General features: G+C 39.4%; 1 protein-coding gene and 1 long non-coding RNA gene across 2 annotated transcripts in view; both read right to left on the reverse strand.

Annotated features, from left to right (window-relative positions):
* Positions 1 to 268: 268 nt before the first annotated feature.
* Positions 269 to 1,117, reverse strand: LOC113746452 (uncharacterized). The gene is made up of 2 exons (XR_003462887.1): positions 986 to 1,117; positions 269 to 873 (listed from the first exon to the last, which is right to left on the reverse strand). It is a non-coding gene; the product is annotated as an uncharacterized LOC113746452 (long non-coding RNA).
* A 10,979-nt stretch (positions 1,118 to 12,096) lies between these two features.
* trabd2a (TraB domain containing 2A) overlaps positions 12,097 to 20,809 on the reverse strand; it is a 59,192-nt gene continuing 50,479 nt past the window's right edge. The window contains exons 5-7 of the mRNA XM_019272423.2: positions 20,148 to 20,238; positions 16,667 to 16,933; positions 12,097 to 12,979 (exon numbers count right to left, since the gene is read on the reverse strand). Coding sequence (XP_019127968.1) covers positions 12,781 to 12,979; positions 16,667 to 16,933; positions 20,148 to 20,238 — 557 coding nt within the window. The 3' untranslated portion in view covers positions 12,097 to 12,780. The remainder of the gene's footprint in view (positions 12,980 to 16,666; positions 16,934 to 20,147; positions 20,239 to 20,809) is intronic.

Consider the following 20,809-nt stretch of genomic DNA (forward strand, 5'->3'; position numbering starts at 1 on the left):
GCATGAAACTAATTGTTATTTCCTCCTTGGGCTATTTACTCTTACTACCATTATACAAGACCAGATACTGGATTTATTGAACATGTAATATAGTAAGTTAGCAGTTCATGAGATTAAAAGTAGTTTGTCTGACTCTGTCTAAAGGGAAAGAAACTATCCCTACAAGCACCAAATCAGTCAAACTGTGGCATGTAACTAACTGTTCTTTGCAGCCTCGGATATTACTATTATACCACACTATAGTACACATGACCAGATACTGACTTACTGAATATACATGTACTATTTATTAGCAACAATGATTATCCCATTACAAAGACAGTTTTGAAGACTTAATACACGTAAGTATCATTTCCTCCACCGCCTCAATTCTCCAGTTGACATAAATTTGACAAGCTTATAGAGAATAACATGCATATATGCCCACATATACAGTAGTATGTACAGAATACATGTGACAGTCAGCATCGTTCAGCAGACAGCTTCCATTCAGGCGTTCCACTTTTGTTCCCATGGGTCAGAACGGATGGACCCACATATGGCTTTGCAGAGCTCCAGTTTTGAATATGACAGCAGTCCTCTGAGTCAATATTCAGCATCTCCATCAGGGTGTTTCCACAAGCTTACATCCCACTTGAGAGTCACCATTTTGCCAACAGTGATGAGTCCGTATCCAAGACTCTTCTACTTTGGCTGTGAACGCCTTCCAGTTTAGCGAAAATCCAATATCCCTCTTTCACTTTGATGGCACGTTTCACCTGATTTTACTGACAGTCTCGTAGTTCTTGATCAGTATTTCCAGCAGTTTGTATCTCCAGTAGAGCGTGTCTCCGATTTGACGCAACTCATGTGCGACAACAGTGGCAGCAAGATCTGAGGAAAGAAATAAAGATAGGTGAGTATCCATGACTAATACACACTATTCAAACTGATTGAGAGTAACTAAAATCAGGTTAAGTTCAATCAAATCTTCTTAGATACTCACCTTGAGCCATTTTTATAGCGATGATAATTCCAAAGAAGAAAGCTTCAAAGTTTCAGTTTGTCTTCTCCGTCAGTGCTTTTAAAGCATGTAGTCGTGGCTTGACAAGAAGGAACAGGTTTGACCTATTGATAGCAGTGCAGCACTTAAATAGTGTCTGTGACGTAACTATGGCAAGGAATCCCCGTCAGCTGGAGCCAAGTTCCTCCCTCTCTGAGGTTGACTTCTCTGTTGTTGTATGTTCCTTTAATCAGTCCTATTACAAACACACCTGTATTGTTTGTGCCAGACAGTCTGTACTTTTTAGTTTTCAATCAACATAAACATGCTCATGTGGCCAGATTAATTGATTATAAAGAGGTTTCATTTACAGATTTAGAATAATGTATGATTATGATTTGATAGTATTAGAAGATTAATTAAACATATAAATACATAAAGAACTTGTGAGGTACTGAATGTGACCAAAACAACAGCTAAAACAACTGTGTCATATGATGCTAGATTAAATCATGACAGACCGTCATGTTCAGTAGATAAAGAGTGAATTTTAAGAACTCACACTTACATAATCCCACCATAAAGTTTTATCGCTTCTTCTCAGAGTGACCTCTGAATGGACAACAGTTCACAGGAGCATCAGTGGCTTATTTTGTGTCCCGATGGGCTGATAGTGATAAGATGTTTAGGCACAGTGGTTGTTTTTTCATGTACAGGACAGTCATAACATCAATATAATAACACCTAATATTCAAGATGTCATGTGATCGATGGAAAGTGGTCATTTTACATCCAAATGAACAGACCGCTTTATCGTCATTGCTCTTTGGGCATCTTCATTCCTTCAACCAACACTGCCTGGAATGACATTTACAAACACCAGGGTGGTGACCTACATATGCCATAAACAGACGGAAAGGTTTGTGCAATAAACATACATTTATGCATTACATTTCATTCAAACAGATGATTCTCCCTCAAGATAAGATATGCATGAGGTCTCAGTACTATACTCAGTACAGGCACCGTGAACATGTTAAGGCTTGTCTATCGAATTCTTCCGTTTCTGCATAAAAGGAAAGTACCCAGGAAACTACTGCTGTCAGGTGATCAGACCACAGCTGGCTGAAACACAGTAACACACTTGTAATTTATTCCACGTAAGGAAAGTAATTTGTTGTAGACGACTACAAGTGATGTATGAACGATGAGGAAGATTGTGACGTAAGCTGTGACATAAAGGCAAGGAGAAAAAAAACACTTGTCTTAGTCAGAATTGGGGATGGGACTTGAGAACCAGTTTTTGTTGATTCCATGGAATCGTTTGGCAGTTTATCTAATGATTCTCCAGTAAGCACGACTAATTACGTCACGTAACTTATGCAAGTAAACAATGGCACCCACTTGGTTCAAACGTTCCAAAGTTTGGCTGCATTTTACCAAAAAAGATGGCAACAGGGCGACTTGCAATCATTGCAAAGTGGAGATAACAGTGTTGGGAGGTAACACGACGAACATACAGACATTTGCGCACACAACATGCAATATTAGTCAGAATGTAATTATAGGAAATCTAGTTTCTTTCCACCGTGAAAGTGAAAGTAAACTTATATGTTAGTGTAAAAATTCTCCTTTGTAAATAAACTGAAGTGTATATAATCAGCTAAATGTACCTAAAGTATCAAAAAGTAAAAGTACTTCCTCATCATTTTTTATATACTCTGTACTAAAGTATTAGTTTGGTCATACTGATGCATTTTGCTATTGTAGCTGGTCAGGATGGAACGAGAATGTTCTAGAGAGTGTGCTTCCTCATTTCAGTTTCATTTTTATTGTGTTTGGTCTGTGTTAGCTTCTGTATTAGTTTTATTTATTTATTTTAAATCAGACGGTGTATTTGTCAGGGGCAAGATGTCATGATAGGTAAATGACAAATACTAAAACTTAAATTATTTTTATGTTGTTTTAGATATTGTTTTGGTTATTTCTCTGTTTTTATTATTTATTTATTTTCCGTTAACTAAAATGTGTTTTTCAAATGTGTTAATATTAATTATAGTACTCTTGCTAATGACATCAACATCTGTTTTGTGTACTTGTTGATTAATAACACTGTGAGAACACATGATGTGATGACACATTTCATGAACAATGGAGTGAAGGTTGTTGTTTATCCTCATCTAGTTTCATTTCTCTGGGCCCAACACATGCAATGATTGCTGTACGCGTGTGACATGTTATTAAGGTTATTGGTGTTGAAAAAAGGTGTTTTTGTCTTGAAACATCGAAACCTAAAATAAGTATGACATCATACTGGAGGCTAAAATGTTCCTTGTATCTAAAATAGCTCGAAATAAGTTAAAACTTCTAATCAAGACATTTTCTGACATTTACTAGAATTAGGTCAAACAAGCCTTGCACAATTAGCACTACTCATCCATTACACACTCAAAACAAGCCCATCTAGATTTTAAATCTAAATATAGACCCACGATTACCACACTCAGAGCTTTTATATAGAGTTTGGTGTTTTAGTACAGGGATTTCCAAACTAGGGGTCCAGACCCCACCTGACTGTCACAAGGTCAATCTTATTAATGAGACAGGAAAAACAAAAAAACTTCTAAAATGCTCTGCTACATAGAATAGTAATTTTTGGGGACTTTTCACAGTTTTCTTTTTGGGCCTCAAACTTATTTAAATAAAAACATCAGAGAAGTTACAAGGGGAAATAACTCTTTGGTGGAAATATTGACAACTCACAGACATCTGGAACAATCCACTGCTCTTTTTTTTGTTTTGCTTTTTTTTGTGCGGGGTCACAAGACAAATAGTTTTCATCTTTAAAAATACATGAATTTCACAAGCTTATAATGCGATTTTATTGTGAAATATATCTCGAAAAAGATGTCAAATAAATGTAATGGAGCAAAAAGGACAATATTTCCGACACAATAATAGACAGTAGAGTACAAATGTGAAGTTGCATAAAGTGGAAATATTAAAGTGGCACTGAAGTAAATATATTTACTTTCCACCACGGCTTATTTCAAGCATAATCTAGCTCATCGGTGCAGTGCAGAGTGATCACATGGTAACAGGAGGTGTTGGCTTCACTGCTGATAAGAGTGTTATGCTGAAGGTATTCTAAAGAGAGAAGGTGTGCTCAATGTACTATGAACACGCTTATCAGACTTACCTACCTGTACCTACATAATGTCCATGTGATTTTCTGCGTGTCAACAAACTTTGTGTTGTTGTTGTCATTGTGAAAATATGTTACACAAGATGTCTCTGGAAATACGTGACATCATTTCTACATCACTTCTCTGGAGTGGGCCAGGAAATAACAAGGTGTGTTGGTGTGTGTGTGTATGTGTGTGTGTGTGTGTGTGTGTGTGTGTGTGTGTGTGTTCCTTTGGGTGAAAGAATAAACACATAAAATATTGAAACAAGGTTTGGTGTAAGAGGTTAGTTTGAACTCTTCTTCTCACAGTATCAAACCCCCGAAGAGAGCGGATATGCAAATACTTGACAGCCTATATTAACATTTTCTGCTTTTGTGTAATAGAATAGAGTGAATATTTTTGGGTCTTTGCACTTTTGGTTAGACAAAACAAACAATATGATGACACCATCTTGGGCATCAAGAAGATGTGACATGTTTATTAAATGACATTTTCACCCACCCCCTTCGTATAACAAACATATTTTTTTCCTCTTCATGAAGAACAGGGATAGAAGTGGTGTACATCATCTGAAAGCTGGGAACCTGAAGATTAATTTGAAACGCCTCAAATCAGTATACTCACTACTCAAACCTGCCTCTCAGCTGGGACTGTCTGGAGGCAAACATGCATTCAGTTTGGATGGTGTATTAACAAAATATGTTCATTGTGGTAAAGTTCAGTCGAAGTGTTAAATGTGGCGTGACTGTGCAATAATAAGTGAATGTATACTCACTCATTTTTTTTGTGTCTTTTCTCCGCTGTGTTTGGATTCAAAGAGTCCCCAGGCTACCTGAGCACTATTTAAAGATTCCAGGATATGCCATGTGCTGATTAGTGTCGTGAGGAGAACTGATGATTTCCTTTTGTAATGTGCAACACAGTAAGATGACTAACAGTAGCACAGTATAAATGTATTAAGTTCTTAATGTTTTTGTTATCATGTCAGAGGCAAATTCCTCTATACTGTGGAAACGGTCCAGGTTTTTGTCAGTGCCAGGCTATTTAAGGCTGCCAGTTTCCAGCTTGAGCGGCTGTTGTCAGCTCGTGGCTCACAGTATTTTACATGGACGTGTCTTCAATGTTGATGAAATAAACATCACCTTTAGGTTTTCAACTAGGATGTTTCAGTGACCTGGTTGTGCAACAGGCATATCAATGATATCTGCATTCCACTAAGGGGAGGTCCTGCTATTGTGTGACAGCATGGTAGGTTCACTGGTTATTGGGACACTGAGCCTGTGTTGCTGTTAAGTCCACCTGTGTTTTTCAGGCTTTAACAAGTCAAAGTCTCTGCTGTGCAAACAAAAAAAAAGAAAAATCTACATTTGCTTCAGTAAAATGTTGAATTATTATTATTACTTTTATAGTGTTAACAGTAACACTTTAACTTTTGTGATTCTTACATCACTGAGCAGTTTTCTATTAATCTTGTGCTTTTTTTTTAACTTCACTTGCCTGCTTGGCAACCTAAACCATTTGCATACCGTCACCAGATGGCAGCACATCATTCACATATCAAATGATATTTTATCAAACAATGTTTATGTGCAGCTCAGTGACCACCTGTTTTTAAAATGAAAGCACTTCAGTGAGTTCTCCTCATGATGTTCTGTGGTCAGTATAGCCTGTTCTCAGTAAGTACAAAGATCAGTGACAGAGAACTGACAACAAGCATGTCAAAAGTAGTTACAAACAATAACCAGCAGGTGTCGCTCTGTGTGAGGCTCCTCATCAATAGGATTGCACACTAAGTGTCTCAGAAATAATAGTAATGTGGATATGTTGACAGCTAGTATCTATAGACGATCATGCAGTGAATAATCGACAGACATAAATGATTTAATAAATTATAATATTAAAGCCTAATTACATCTTGTTGACAGTCACTCAGAGAAGGAATATGTTTAAGTCCCACAGATTAATAAATAAAAGGTTTGTTGAATAAAACATTTGTTTGGAACAGAATAATCATGTCTGTCAGGAGGATAGTCATAACTGTTGCTTTTCCCTTTAGCCTTTGTATGTCGTTGTGGGAGTGTTTGGACTGTTCACTCTGTAGTTCTGTTTATTAAATTTATGATCATATGATTTTCAAAAGACAGTGCCTTTACATACATTTTCTATGTATGCTCCACTTAAAATCTGAAATCTAAAAGCCTCACTTCTAGTCACCATTGCCCTGATAAAATAAGGTTTTCACAAATGTACTTGATAGTTCAGTGGCTGGCCTCTAGCTATAGTCCCACATCTTGGGCCACGCACTAATTGCATTAACAAATCTAAATTGCAGAGTGATAAATGACACGTGGAGGTTTTCAGATTGGAGGCTGATGCAGGCATATCCTGTAGATGATATTACCAGAGAGAAACTTTGCTTTCACGACTCTTCGTTTACAGGATCAGCCTCGACTTCACTCTGAGTTTAGCAAGACCATTTCGATATGTACTGTCAAGGTTTGTCATTGATCCTGGTGCCTGAGGATTTTGTCCACATCGTGTTGTTTTGTCTACAGCCAAAATGATTTGTACAGAAAAGTTATGGGACAGTGTTGATTACAATGTTGTTATTTAGAAGAACAGGTTTTTCAGGCTTTCCTTTGTTACTTAGATGCACCACTTCCTCCCTCCACCTTGTATCAACTGTCCATTCATCTACTTTGGCAACGCTGAGTCAGCAAAGTGTTTTGAGGAATCAGCATTGCTTCCTCAAAAGACAGAGAGACATGGATGTGCTAAATGACGTGCTGAATGATTTCACAAGAGTTCCCCTGCAATTACTGGTTGGCTTCCAGTAATGGATGACTTACTGGGTGGAGTTAGTGTAGTGCATGTGATGCATAGCTTGTCTTGTTGCCACTTCTGTTTTCATGAGAGAACAGCTTTTGAGTTCTCATTTTTATAAGACGTAGCTCCACCTTGTGGTTATATGAAGTCCTTACAGCTTTAATAAAGAATGACGTGTAAATGATGAGACTTCCTTTAACACTTCATCCCAGAAACTGTGAAACACTGTGAAACAATGCCACTTCCTGCAAGGACAGGAAGTAAAAAAATAAAAATAAAATAACAGAGTACATCCTCGCTGTTCATGACATTATACTGAACCAATAAATGACATCATGTCCTTGTAGCACATGACATAATAAAATTTGGTCTCGTTAGTTTTTTTCTAACTTTTCTCAGAGAGTTTTTTTTGTTCATCTTTAAAATGTTGTAAAATTTGTTGTAATACTTATTTTAGCCACAAGAGGCACCACTGCTCCATGTCAAGAGTAAAAAAAGAATAATAATTATGATCACCTTTCATTGCTTCCCCTTAGGAAAAACAGGCTGTGCTTACCATTATTTTCCAGTGGCGTTATCCTGAGTAAGTTAATTATTCATATTTTCAAGGATATGAGATCATAAACCTGTTATCATAAGAAAACAAAAGCTTAGTTCCTCTTATTACTTAGTGAAAATATCCTGCAAACAAAACTACTCATGTGTGCCTCGACTAACTGTTCAGTTATAAATCCTCTCAGACCGTCATGAAAGTGATCTCGAGGCTTAAATGTGATCAAATGAACCAGACACTAATTTCCCTCTCTGTAGCCCGTGTTCTGTCTTATCTCAACACATGGGCTGGTGATTGATGCTGGTTTTCATGTCTCTTCTGCAGTTAGTTTGACTCATGGAATTCACACCATCCCTCATGCAATGTTTCTAATAGCAAATGAGCTGTAACATCTGTCAGTAAAAACACTCACCGGGAGGCAATTAAGAGGAGTGACCTGCACCTTTGTTTGTTTCTTCTTTTATGGAATGACTGAGTGACTTACAAGCTCTGTTGTTTTAACGGTTTGTGTTACACGGGGCAGAGGAAAGATCTCGTTCAGGGCTGGTTTTAACATGACGTGAGTTTAATGTTTTTGCGCAATTATGAAGTCTGCGTTTTCTCTGCACGTTTTCTTTCCTTGCACACAATCACGGCAGAGAAAGTTACAGATGTGCCAGATGTTCAATTGTGCATTTATACAAAAGATCGACGGTAAAATAGTCGGGGGTGAATTCAGAATTGTATGTGTCAGATTTAGGGGAGCAGAATATGGCATGAATTTAATATAATGATAAGTACAATGACCTACAAATAAGCATTGTTATCTTTTTGTTACCTTAGAAAGAAGCTTTAATATCTAAAGATACCACAGGTCCTCTTTAACAGAGAACTTCATGTTTTTTCTGTGGCCCAGTTTTACATTTCTTTGTGCGTTTCATGGCCATCGTAGTTCCTTCTTCATGCTAGGATGGAAAGGGTGAGGCACGTAGGTTGCAATCAGCACTTTTAAACGCAACTAAATCCTATGCACTGGTAAAAGTTTGAAAGCATTAGCATCAAAACATACTTAAAACAAAAGTACTCATTATACTTGATGATGATTGCAGCTGGTGAAGATGGAGCTTGTTTAAATTATTGATGAGAGCAAAATCCCACAAGCCAGTGCAGTAACAGATCCTTAAAAAACTTCTACGTTATGTGATGGAGGGATGGAAAGATTTGAATGTCCGATCTGTGGAAGATTCACCTATTTTTGTAGATAGTCTCTAATTCAAATGTCAAATGTGCTTGTAATGCAAAGGCAGTGTTAATTCCAAGTTATTGAAAAATACTATCCTCCACCTAATACATGTGTATCGTGTTCGCTGACCTCCTGGAATTAGACTGTTATCAACATGTGGAACACAGCAGGAATGTAAGAGTGCACCAGAAAAACATCACCCAAACTGAAGTCAAAGTAATTGTCTACTGATCAGGGTTTAACCTAGTGTCACGATCCTGGATCCTGATCTTGGTTTCATGCGTCTTGCCTGCAGTTCTGGAATTCACACCATAACTTCATGCCGTGTTTTTTGATAGCAAATGAGCTGTAACATCTGTCAGTAAAAACACTCACCGGGAGGCAATTAAGAGGAGTGACCTGCACCTTTGTTTGTTTCTTCTTTTATGGAATGACTGAGTGACTTACAAGTTCTGTTGTTTTAACGGTTTGTGTTACACGGAGCAGAGGAAAGATCTCGTCCAGAGTTTCAGCAATGCTGGTTTTAACATGACGTGAGTTTAATGTTTTTTGCGCCGTTTGCGTTGGCTGCGGTTATGAAGTCTGCGTTTTCTCTGCACATTTTCTTTCATGCACACAATCACGGCAGAGAAAGTTACAGATGTGCCACATGTTCAATTGTGCATTTACACAAGATCAACGGAAAAAAAGTCAGGGGTGTAATTTGTTAGAGAGACAGATTACAGATTACAAACCCTACCCGATTAATCAAAGTGTCAGAGGTCCAGGCCTAAATAATACATTGAGGGAAATTCCAGATGCTGTTTGTGTTAAATATGATCAATGGGTGATGACCTTTTCATTACAGCTGTTATTTAGCGATCAAGTGAAGTCATTTCATTTTGAGTCGCATCAACTTTCACTGTCAAACTCAATTATTTATTTTACTTCATTATCCAGAATACCTTTCAGCAAATGAGTTGCCTGGACAAAGGGCTGCAACTGCTCCCTTTTTAATGAAAGGAAAAATATAGAAAAAGAAATGAAACAAACGTTAAATGTATCCAAGATTTCAAGGTACGTCACCTCCATTTTCCAGCAGCGTTCAGTGTTGTAATGCAAGAAACAAAGCAGACAGAGAAACAAGTGAGTCACATCTCAGTTAGTACCTACCTCTCATACCTCACACCTCATTTAAACCAATAAATCGTGCATGTTGCCCATGCACATCGGTCACACACAGACCTCTATGACCCCCTCTAGCACACAGCCACTCGTAAATCAAAGCAACAAACCAACAAGTCAATTGGCTTTCCTTTCCTGTTGATAGAACAAATCAATTAACTCTCATTTCCTGTACATCTAAAGAGTCAGTTAGTTCTGGTTTCCTGTTTGCGTCCCCACAGGATCGACATACCCTAGGCTGAGCAGCTGCCTTGTTTGTGACAGACCACATGCACACATCAAACAGCTCCTAATAGCAGCCTTATCACAGTGCATTAACCCCCACATAAACATGCGATGAACCCTGGGTCAGGGCAGGAGGGCAGAATGTGTGTGTATACACCCACCCAAAGGTTTGTTCAGGACAGCCAGAACAGTGTAAAGCTGGCTGATACCAGACTACTGATGTGTATCAACAATTACCGGTAGTAATCTGTCTTAAAGAGTGTTGTGACATACTACATGGGTGTTTTTCCACCCATCCATCCATGTATTTCCTTCTGCTTATCTGGGGTCTTGTCACAGTAGCAGCAGCTTTAGCAGGGGCGTTCAAGAAGTCCCCCTCCATAGCAATGCATTCCAGCTCCTCCTGAGGGGATCCCAAGGCATTGCCAGGCCAGATGGACTATGTAATCCCTCCAGAGGGTCTCCTACTAGTTGGACGTGTCTGGAAAACCTCCAAACACCTCCAAAGGAAGCTGCCCTGTGGGCACCTTAATCAGATGCCCCCTGGGGCAATAAGATGTGTGTAATTAACCTCTGATTATGTAAACAAGTAGTAGGAACATCACAGGCCGAGTTAATTGGTTAAATCTAGAGTTTCCTCCTAAAACTTCACAAACACACGTGCAATAAAACAACATGCTACTTATTTGACAGTGCATCTTTCGATGTTGCCATCGCACTATTATGTGCAGTCCTATAATAACTGAATTTGGTTGTAAATATGAGTGAGGATGAAGATGTTAACTTTTTCTTTGACCACTTGGGGGAGCCAAAACAAGCTGTTAACAACAATGACAACATATTATCACCTCCTAAAACTGATATGGTGAAAAGTTGCTTTTTTTAATGTCTCCTGCAGACACACAGCAACACTTGCTGAAAAACAGCCTGCAAATTACATGAAAGAGATCGGGGATATTGAACCAAAACAATACAGCCTACACCTCATGAAACAGAGAGTTAAAAGATGCTCTGTAGATCTGAGGGGACTGACTGCACAGCCAGGTGTTAGTCTGTCAGTGTGAGGTCCTCACTGATTTGCTCTGCAGCCAAGCATGAAGTGTAAAATCACATTTGAATCTAGATAAATATTTTATTGTTGTCATGGTAATACTATTACAATCATCTCATGCCATAAGTGAAATGTGAGACAAAGACTTAAGCTGTATGTGGTCGATCTGTGGAGACAGCTTCATGTATTTATAACTGAATTATCATTATTACCATCATATGCATTTAAACTTGAACAAAAAAACACATTTGAAATAACACATTTTGACATTATAATAACATATATAAAACATTTATATATATATATATATATATATATATATAACAACAACACTGGGAATGTTTCATGTGGTCTACAGCAAAACTAGTTAAATAAATAAAACAAATGATCTCTATGTGAACAAAACACACACATTACATGAATCCTTTCAGCAGACACATACAGCAAAGCAAGTGATAACACTGATACATGAAGTACAATACAATCAGGTGTCTCTTCCAAACGTGTCATTTCAGCGAGACACGTGACACATGACACGGGCTATGGTGGTTAGTTTCTGACTTTTTTTTCTTTTCAAAAAAATATACTGCATATCTATTTATATATTTATATAAACAACAACAAAACTTTTGATAATTTTTATTTCCTTTTTTTTATAATTCTAAAATACATCTATAATATTTAGAAACAATATGTACAATCCCCCTCCCCTCCCCTCCAACAGTAGGCTTTTTATGCAACATCAAACAAATTCTTCTAAAATGGAAGAATAAATTAAAGTCTGAAGAGGAACGCCTCCGTTTGTAAGGCCAGGGGGGGTTAAGAGCTGATAGACTTTGTTTGTCTCTTTCTCTCTCTCTCTCTCTCTTTCACACACACAGACACACACACACACACACATGCACGCACACACACGCACACACACACAGACAAAGGACATCTGGTTCCAGTTGTACTTATTAAAGGTATTTGATATTCAGCAATAGTTTCAACAATGTTCTTGTGTTCATTCACCAAACAGCCACTTCAGCGAGATCGTATTCTCAGAGGTTTGAATGTTGAATGATGAGTGTCTTGTGCTGAAACACTATAATCCATGAGGGAACTGACTGTCAATGACATGTCCCGTAATATTTCCTGTTTTCTTTTCTGCTGTGCACTCTCTCCTTCTGTGTGTGTGTGTGTAAAATAATAGAAACCTTATGAAGTGTTCCAAGAAACCTAAAGTTAAATGGACTTACATGCTCATCAAGACCTCAATTGGTAAGAGACATGCTCTATTGACATGATTTACCATTCAGTCCCAACAACACAAACTTTATCTAACGTGACATCCATGGAGTGTAGCGTTACCTGACAGCCAGAGCTGATTTCACACATCCTTTCACCATGCTTTATTTTTGTGCACAGTCTCTGAGAGTCACCCCACACGTTGCAGCCTCCTCGAGGTATAATGATACATGTTTGGACCTCACTTTGCATGAGCTGATACATGAAACCCTCGTACATGAGAACTCATACTCTGTGAAGAGGGCCGACTGTTTTTATTGAGTCCCGGTTAATGCTCGCCTAAAGGAACACGGTCCACATCTGCGCTGTGAGCAACGTGCAGAGGAAGATGATTAGAGATGACGAGGATGAGGAGGTGGACGGTGCTGAAGATATGTGATGGTAGTTGTGGTGGTTGTGGACTCTGTCAGGTGGCTGCACTGTGATGTAACCATTGATGATGCGAACCAGCGGGGGAGGCGGTGACTGGACCATAGTGCTGTAGAGAAAATATAAGACAGGTTAAAAGTCAGCTTCTCATTGTTAGTTGCTTTGAAGTGAAGCCTATACGGAGGTGCCAAATACTGCAGTTCCTCAAACAGCCACTTGAGGCTGGCTACAGAATCAGTCAATCTCCATAAGTTCCCATATTAAAAGAAGAAATATTTACAGGCTGGTACAAACAAACAGCTTGGGTCTCTATGGCTAAGTTTCCCTGTTCATGACAACTATGGGTGACGTCATGTATACGCCATCCATTCTTTATACTCAGTCAGTGGTTGCCACGGCGCTGTCAACCAAATGTGATCAAACTGTAAGTCCTTATGAAGCAGATTAATGATAACAATAGAAAATTGGTCTCCAGTTTGCATTAAAAAATGGGCATCGTTTTCTAAGCTCAACTCTGGGTAAAGTATTATTTCCAGAGTCATTTCCATAATTTCTGCATTCTATTGTTGCAATACTAAGCCACTGTACTATCTGAAAGGGATTGAAAGGGAAATTATTGCGTATTATGAAGAAGAACAGGACTCTCTCTGCATCTATATTCCACTATTGCCAGCGAAAATATGCAGACTGCAAGAGGGGAAACAATGGAAATATTAAGGATGGTGAAGCCTGCACAGGAAAATTTCTCAACAAAGGAAACCACTGCTACAGCATTGACCAATCAACGGGGATTTAACAAATACAAAACTCCTGAGCGTGCAACTCATTGATCAGCTCATGGCTATAAACCATCTGCCAATCTGTCTGCCTGTTTCTACTTTCTTTTTCCTGCTCTCCTCGATATTTTATATTCTGTCTGTCCTTCTCTGGCTGTCTCTATCTGTCCTTTTCTAAACAAGTCTGGCAATTAAATCATTTCTGCTCTCCTGTTTGATGCAGAGACTGCAGTGCTCATGTGGTTTGGACTGGGACTGAGGCCAGGCAAAACAAACACAAGTTCCTGAAGTCAAGATATCCGGATACCAGTGGGCTGCAACAGCAATTTGACACAGCATTTTAACATTCAATATTGAATAAAAGTCACTCAAATAGTAAGAGATTTTATTTCAATGGGACTGGATTTATGTTTTGTCGGGAAAGATATTTTGACAAGCATCAACATAGAGGAAAATGAAAACACTGTCTGTCGTAATTCTTTTTTAATAAGGAATCAAACATGTCCCAGTCTTTATCCTGGTTTTATCTGCAGACAAATGAGAGTACGCTTAAAGGGATTATCGTGGACAAATGAGCTTCAGTTTGGATGGGCCCACTACAATCTCACTGGCTGAAGAAGAAGGGACGTTTGGAAGAGTTCGGAGAGTTAAGCTCCAGTCAAAATAAAAGAGCCAGTGATAGATGAGAGAACCACCACACAAATAGGCAACAGAGTTTCTCCCAACGAGAAGCTTCACCGAGCAGTTTCCTAATACGCGACCACAGTTTTGAAAGTTTCTTCTCAAAAATGCCAGAACAGTAGTGGTGGTCTCCAGATGTGTTCATGATGTATGTACATATTATTCACATAATAACTGGTCTTTGCTTAAGGCTGTACCGCATGCAGCTCTAATCTTTCGATATTAAACACATTTTAATATGGAAGATCACGCACAGGGCTGATAATTGGGAGCTTTTCTTCTTTTTAAGTGTCTGTAAATGACTGAAGCAGATATTTAAACGTCAGCCTCCAGCATATTTTATGAAGTCGTGAAGCCTGTTTATTTTGGTTTGAAGACCAGGAGATCCGTAAGGTGTGACACATCGCTCTGTTGCCCAAAAGAGAACTGTGTCGCCGCAGTTCAGCTTCTGTTTCCTGGACTCCCTCTTGCCGTTCTCACTCGGCCACCTTTTTCAGATGTTAAAATATACAAAGACATGCACGGTGTACACTTTGTAACGTGTGTACACAAACAGTCTGTTTCCTTTCCGTTTAAAATACAGGGAGAAAAACATTTCTGCAGACATAATGTACACAAACGTTCACAAACCCCCTCTGTTCCCGCGAAGAACAGATGCTACATGGTTAGATTTTTCTTTCCGTCAGTAATTTGGAATAGGGCATACTGTATATGGAAAAATGTTCATGTGGGGAGAGGTTTGCAAACCCTTACCTGCAGGTTAGCCTCAGTTATTTCGGATATTCTTCTGAACCAATTAATGGAAGATCGCAACTACTTTTAGCACTTCTAAAATGATCTTCTTGAGCTTATACACTGCACTGTTCCTATGCAGCTTGTCGTCTGTTTACACTCTAAACCTAAAGTAAATGTTGAGCCTATCTCAGCATGCAAGACAGAGGAACAGCCTTGACAGGTCAGGTCAGGTCAATCTGTCACTCAGACTAATAGATAGTTTAGATTCTCCCATTTACCTGCTGTTAGAGTGACCCAAAAGAAAGACACACAGATGAAGAAGAAGTCTCAGGAAATGTAACATTAACAGAGTGTAATGGGACGCAAAGCTGGTCATTTCAGGCCAAGTACAGACATCTTGGAAATCTGCACAGAACCACCACAGATTTCAAATATTGCACTGAGATGACATGGCCAACAGTAGCCCACGTCTCCAACAGAACCAGAGTTTACGTTCCTGTGTAAACGGTACAAGCCTCGGTCTGTATAATGTTAACACTAGTCATAGCAAACAAGCTCTATGTTCCGCACAAATTATGCAAACACATGCTCATTTAGGGAACAGATAAAAGAGAAACAAGAGTGGGAAAGATGCAGGCTAGTTACACAAAAACATTTCGATTTGAAACTTGCATGGTACGTCTTTGCCCAAGAGATTTTAGATTGTCACCTTGACCGATGATTCAGGTAATTTAATTCCCATCAGTGAGATATGAATTCTGCATTGAGCTGAAGTTGTTTGCAGTGAGGATTTGGTGGACTAGGGGGCTTTTTGTGTGACGTTTGCGGGTTCACCTGGTGTTTGCAGGTGCTCTGATTTCCTGCCACAGTCCAAAGGCGTGAAAGTCAGGTGATGCGGGAACTCTAAATTGTCGGTAGGTGTGAATGAATGTAGTTGTTGGCCTCGTGGTAGACTAACGGACAGACAGCCTCGAACTCTGAACAGGAGGGTCAAATTAAGCAATGTTCTTCCTGCCCACATGTACGATCGCATCTATGAAAAACAATTTTGCTCTTACGAGAAGTCTCAATGCGGCAGACCACACCTTGTGGTGGTCTCCTTTTTGTCTGAAAGGTGAGCTTGTTTTGTTGTCCGGTTAGTCCCTGCCTGGAGCTACTGCTGAGACCAAAACCGGATACTTGGTAGGAATTCCCAGGCTTATCCTAGCTCGGAACTAGTCTGGACTCATACCGCACTGCAGGGTGTGTGCGTTTGTGTGTATATGTGCTAAAGTGTGTGCAGGCTGCATGAAGAGTATTGGTGATGTGATATGGTGACTGTTTGAGCCTTGCGGCACCACACCAGGAAGTGTCAGTTTTATTCTATAGAGAAGTGGAAAGACTTCATTACACATTCCCAATTTCCCCTCTCACATCCTGTCTTTCTTCTTTGAGCTTGTCCCGTTATACTCTTTTCTTTTCTCCCTCACCTCGACTACATTTCTCCTCATCCCCCCTTTTCACAGCCAAGGAGGCTGATGACTCATTGATGACACATGTCTATAAGAAACAAATACCCATGCAACCCTCATTATTTCACCCCCCTCCCCTCCCCGTCCTCTTACCTCTCCTCGATGCGAACCCAGAGGTCGTTAAAATGCCGGTGCCGCTGTTTCTTCTGCTTATTCCTCCTCTTTTTCTTCAGCATTTTCCTCTCCGCTTTCTCCAGCAGCTCCAGGCTATCCGCTGGCAGAAGCATGTGGGGCAACAGATCATCGTCCAGGGGACGCCCCTGATCCTCCTCTTTGTTGGGGAGTTCGTGGAGGAAAGGCTCCAGGAGAGGGGACTCATCATGATGGTCTTCTGACTCTGGCGAGGCAGATGATGACCTCCTTGAGGGTGGACATCACAGAGACATGAGATACAGCATGTGCAGTTCAACAGATACATGTGTGATGTTGACTATCTTTCCTGCACCATATCATCAATAGTTTTGGGGTAAAATGGTTCAAGGGCCAGAAATTCTTTCTTGTTTTTAGTTTTCCTCAATAGAAGCAGGACCTGCTGCAGATTTTTCTTCTTGGCATGCAAGGTCTCAGCCATACTTGTTCTCCTCTGTGTGTTTCTGCTGCATATCCCTGTCAGTGGGGTGCATGGTAAGTGAAGGTTTGCCAAAATTTATACAAATACATAACTTGATTTGGAGAGAGAGAGAGACGCAGACTTTTAGTACTGTAGGGAGACAGTATGGAAGGAATCCACCACCAAAATTCTATCTTTTAGATCGACTGTCTGTGATTATTTAGATCCTGAACAAATGGATTCATGGCAGAGAAATGGATTATGCTGCAGGAATCCAACTGTTGTGGATCCAGCTGACTACAGCCACCATTCTCCACAAAGGGGCGAGCTACAAAATTAGCTACAGTATCGTGAAAGTCTATTATTTGCCAATGTTTTTTATACTCAAATTAAAGATGAAGGAGTATTCCTATGAAGTGACCCGATGAAAGCGGGTGTGCCTCGTAAAGCCTGGAAAGAACAGGTGAAACCACGTCTGAGTACGATTAAAAGGAGGACAGGAAAGGAGGGGAGGAAGAATTCCTGCTATGTAAGGACAGGATGCTGTGGACCTTCCAAGAACCAATAAGCAGTATAACAGAGAGCACATCCAAGATTTTCTGGAAAAACCAATTAAAGTACCGGAATGGGAAGTATGAGAGCAAAACCAAAACTCGTCTTTTTGATTAAAAACACTCTTGCTTCTGATGAGCTGCTGGCCATCTCTAATGAGGTCAGCAACTATCTTTGACAATCACCGTGCTCACATACATGCACGCATTTGGAGTTCAAATGCAGGTTTCATCACAGCCTCCTGATCCTGTATCTAACGCAGAGTTTGTGTGTGTGTGAAAGTACATTTATTCGCTCACACACACACACACACACAGAAGTACACAGATCTGCTCTGAGATAGCCACCCGCACAGTGTGCCACGGTAGGCTGCACTACATGCTTCACAGCAGGAGGTATGAACTCCGCTTAGGCTGGCCTTTTCAACAACACTTCATCGGTGGCTGGTGGGGATTTTGTCGGATTTATCTGCAGAGCGATCTACACGGTGGAAACAGCAGGAAAAAAATAAAAGGACCCATCACTGAGGATCTTTTTCCCCCTGAAACAAAAAAAAAAAATCAAAATATGAGGTCCCTACAGCTATCCCACCACCACAACGCTCTCCTTGACTTCATATACTCTACTCTACTGATGATACAGGACTACGATTCCTTCCCTTTGGTTCAGATAAGTTTGGTTCAAGATAAATGTTTTAGTTCTGCAGGTTTATGATCGCAAATCATATTTTAAAATATCTTGACAATGTCTGGAAACACAGAATAATAAAAATAAAATAAGTTTTTATTACTTACTACTAAATTTCTTAGCAAATCAGTTACAGATTGCTTCAGGGTGGATTAGATTTCATACTGTGACTTTGCCTCTTTGGCTCAACACATTTTAAAGCTTCTCACTCTCAGTTTTCTGCACTTAAAGTTGTAATCCTTGACATTTACCAAAATACAACCATCTGATTTCATGCTGTGCACGGTACAGTACAGGTGTCACCTTGCTGATAAGTTAGAAGCGTGCATCTTCAGTCGTCAACTATACTGTGTTGACTGTGTGACTGCTTGCAATAAAAAGCCAGTCCGTGTTTTCACCAGTTGAATTCGTTTGAAGCAGCAGCAGTATGAAAAGTTTGGTCTGTAACTTAATGCAGCTTTGATACAGAGTTAGAACAGTAAACAGTGCAAATCTCTCATGCTTTGGAGGGCAAGCTGAATCGGGTACAGCTCCTGAGCTATAGAGATGTAAACTAAATGGATATTGTTGAAAAAATATCCGTTATAACCAGTATCAAAAGCAGCAGAGTTTAATTGCATGAACAAGGATTATAACTAAAGCCCATCGCTAATGGATAAAGTGACCGGGTTCACTGATAGAAATTGTAATGAAACATATTTAAAGTTAACGTTATTGGGTAAAGGATGACGGAGTATAAAAATTAAATTTATAATTCTAGCGCCAAAGTTTAATCTCTGTAATCTGTAATCACAGCAGTGCTTTGTATTTCTTTTCTGTGATCACCAACTTCCACACCAAAGTGAGCCTCTCCTATGATGAGTTAAGCGGCGGTTCATTACCACTGAATAAACAAAAAGTTAAGTCCAAGTGTCAGTTGTTCAAATAAATGAATAAAACTATGACTAAACTCCAGGGACATTCGTAGAGAGAGTGAGTTCTTAAAAAGGGAGAATCACTCGATGGATAACTAGCGAGTGCAGTTTTTGATTATTTGCAGACAACACATTTCTCACAAGGGCTGAAGCAGAACTCTGAACATCTGTTTCGGGTCTGCAAATGAACACAGACCAACTATGGAGTTGTGCTTACTTGGAAAATGATTTCCCATTTGAAATCCAGTCAGTGAAAAAGTTGAGAGAAATATATATTCCTGTCAGGGCCATGAGGCAGCGGTTGCCCTGTATAATGTGGCTGGGACATGAAACCTTACACCCATTTAAGTGATAAAATATGGGCCTTTGAGTTTTACAGACTTGTGTTTTCGGAAGAAATCATAATGTGCAACAACTGTAGCGAAACATAATATTTTTTACTCGGTTCTTTATCCGTCATCTCAGTGTTTCTCACTTTCTCTGCTATTTTCTTTGTCAGGCTCTTCTCATGACTCTCAGACCTTTCTAAAAAAAGATCCTGAGAACTTTTAACAGTCCTTTATCTTTATCTCCATGATTTACTTCACCTCACCCTACACGTCTCTCATTACAAATCATTTTAAAGAGAATTCAATTAAAATTCAAGGTTGGACTCATGTCTGAAATCGAACCAACAATTCACCACAAACGGGAAACAAGGTTCAGTGTTGCATAGAAGTAACAATGAAAGAAAAATGTAATACCTCTAGAGGCTCATATAATATTAGATTTGTTATTGTATTGTCATGATTAATCACACAATGCGGTCCAGTTAAATGTGTCACTAGATGATGTATGTGTGTGTTTAAAGGTATTTTGGCAGTAAATCTACCTGTTTATGGGCTGCCCAGCAGGGGTGTGCTCCACCTCGTATCCCTGACGACGGAGCACATCAATGACTGTATTGTTGCCAAGAAAGTGACCTGCAAACAAAAGAGAGAACGACAGTAATGAGTTACTGCAAGCAAACTGCAACAGACGTTTACTGTCCTCTCTTCTCTACTAAAATAATCATAATATAACGGTTATGGGGCATAATTTCCCAACATTCATGTTGTTTTCATGTTATGTTAGAAACGCACACACACACACACACACACAGGAAGTTACTGTATCATATCAAGTGTTTCAGTTCAAATTAAACTTTTCTTCCGTATTGGACGCTGCAAGTTGTCACCTCACAAACAGAAGACAAAAACTGATACTGGCGTTTTTATTAAACTTTTGGTTTGGAGGGATGAAAATTGAATTAAATGAAATTATTGGTTTCGGATTTTGGAAAATATGCCACATACTTGCAGCTTAGCTTAAGATGGTTATAGTTTTATATTTCTGTTTGGGTTTAGATTAACAGACAAGATAAAACATGTCTCATTAGGGAGATTTAGTATGTCAATAAAAGTAATTTCGGAGCCCGGCGTAGCTAAGCGATGCTAAGCTACGTTAATCGCCTCCAGCTCTATATTTAACAGACACAACATGAGAGTGGTACTC

Source organism: Larimichthys crocea, chromosome IX, assembly GCF_000972845.2.
Source record: "Larimichthys crocea isolate SSNF chromosome IX, L_crocea_2.0, whole genome shotgun sequence".
NCBI classification, from domain to species: Eukaryota; Metazoa; Chordata; class Actinopteri; family Sciaenidae; genus Larimichthys; species Larimichthys crocea.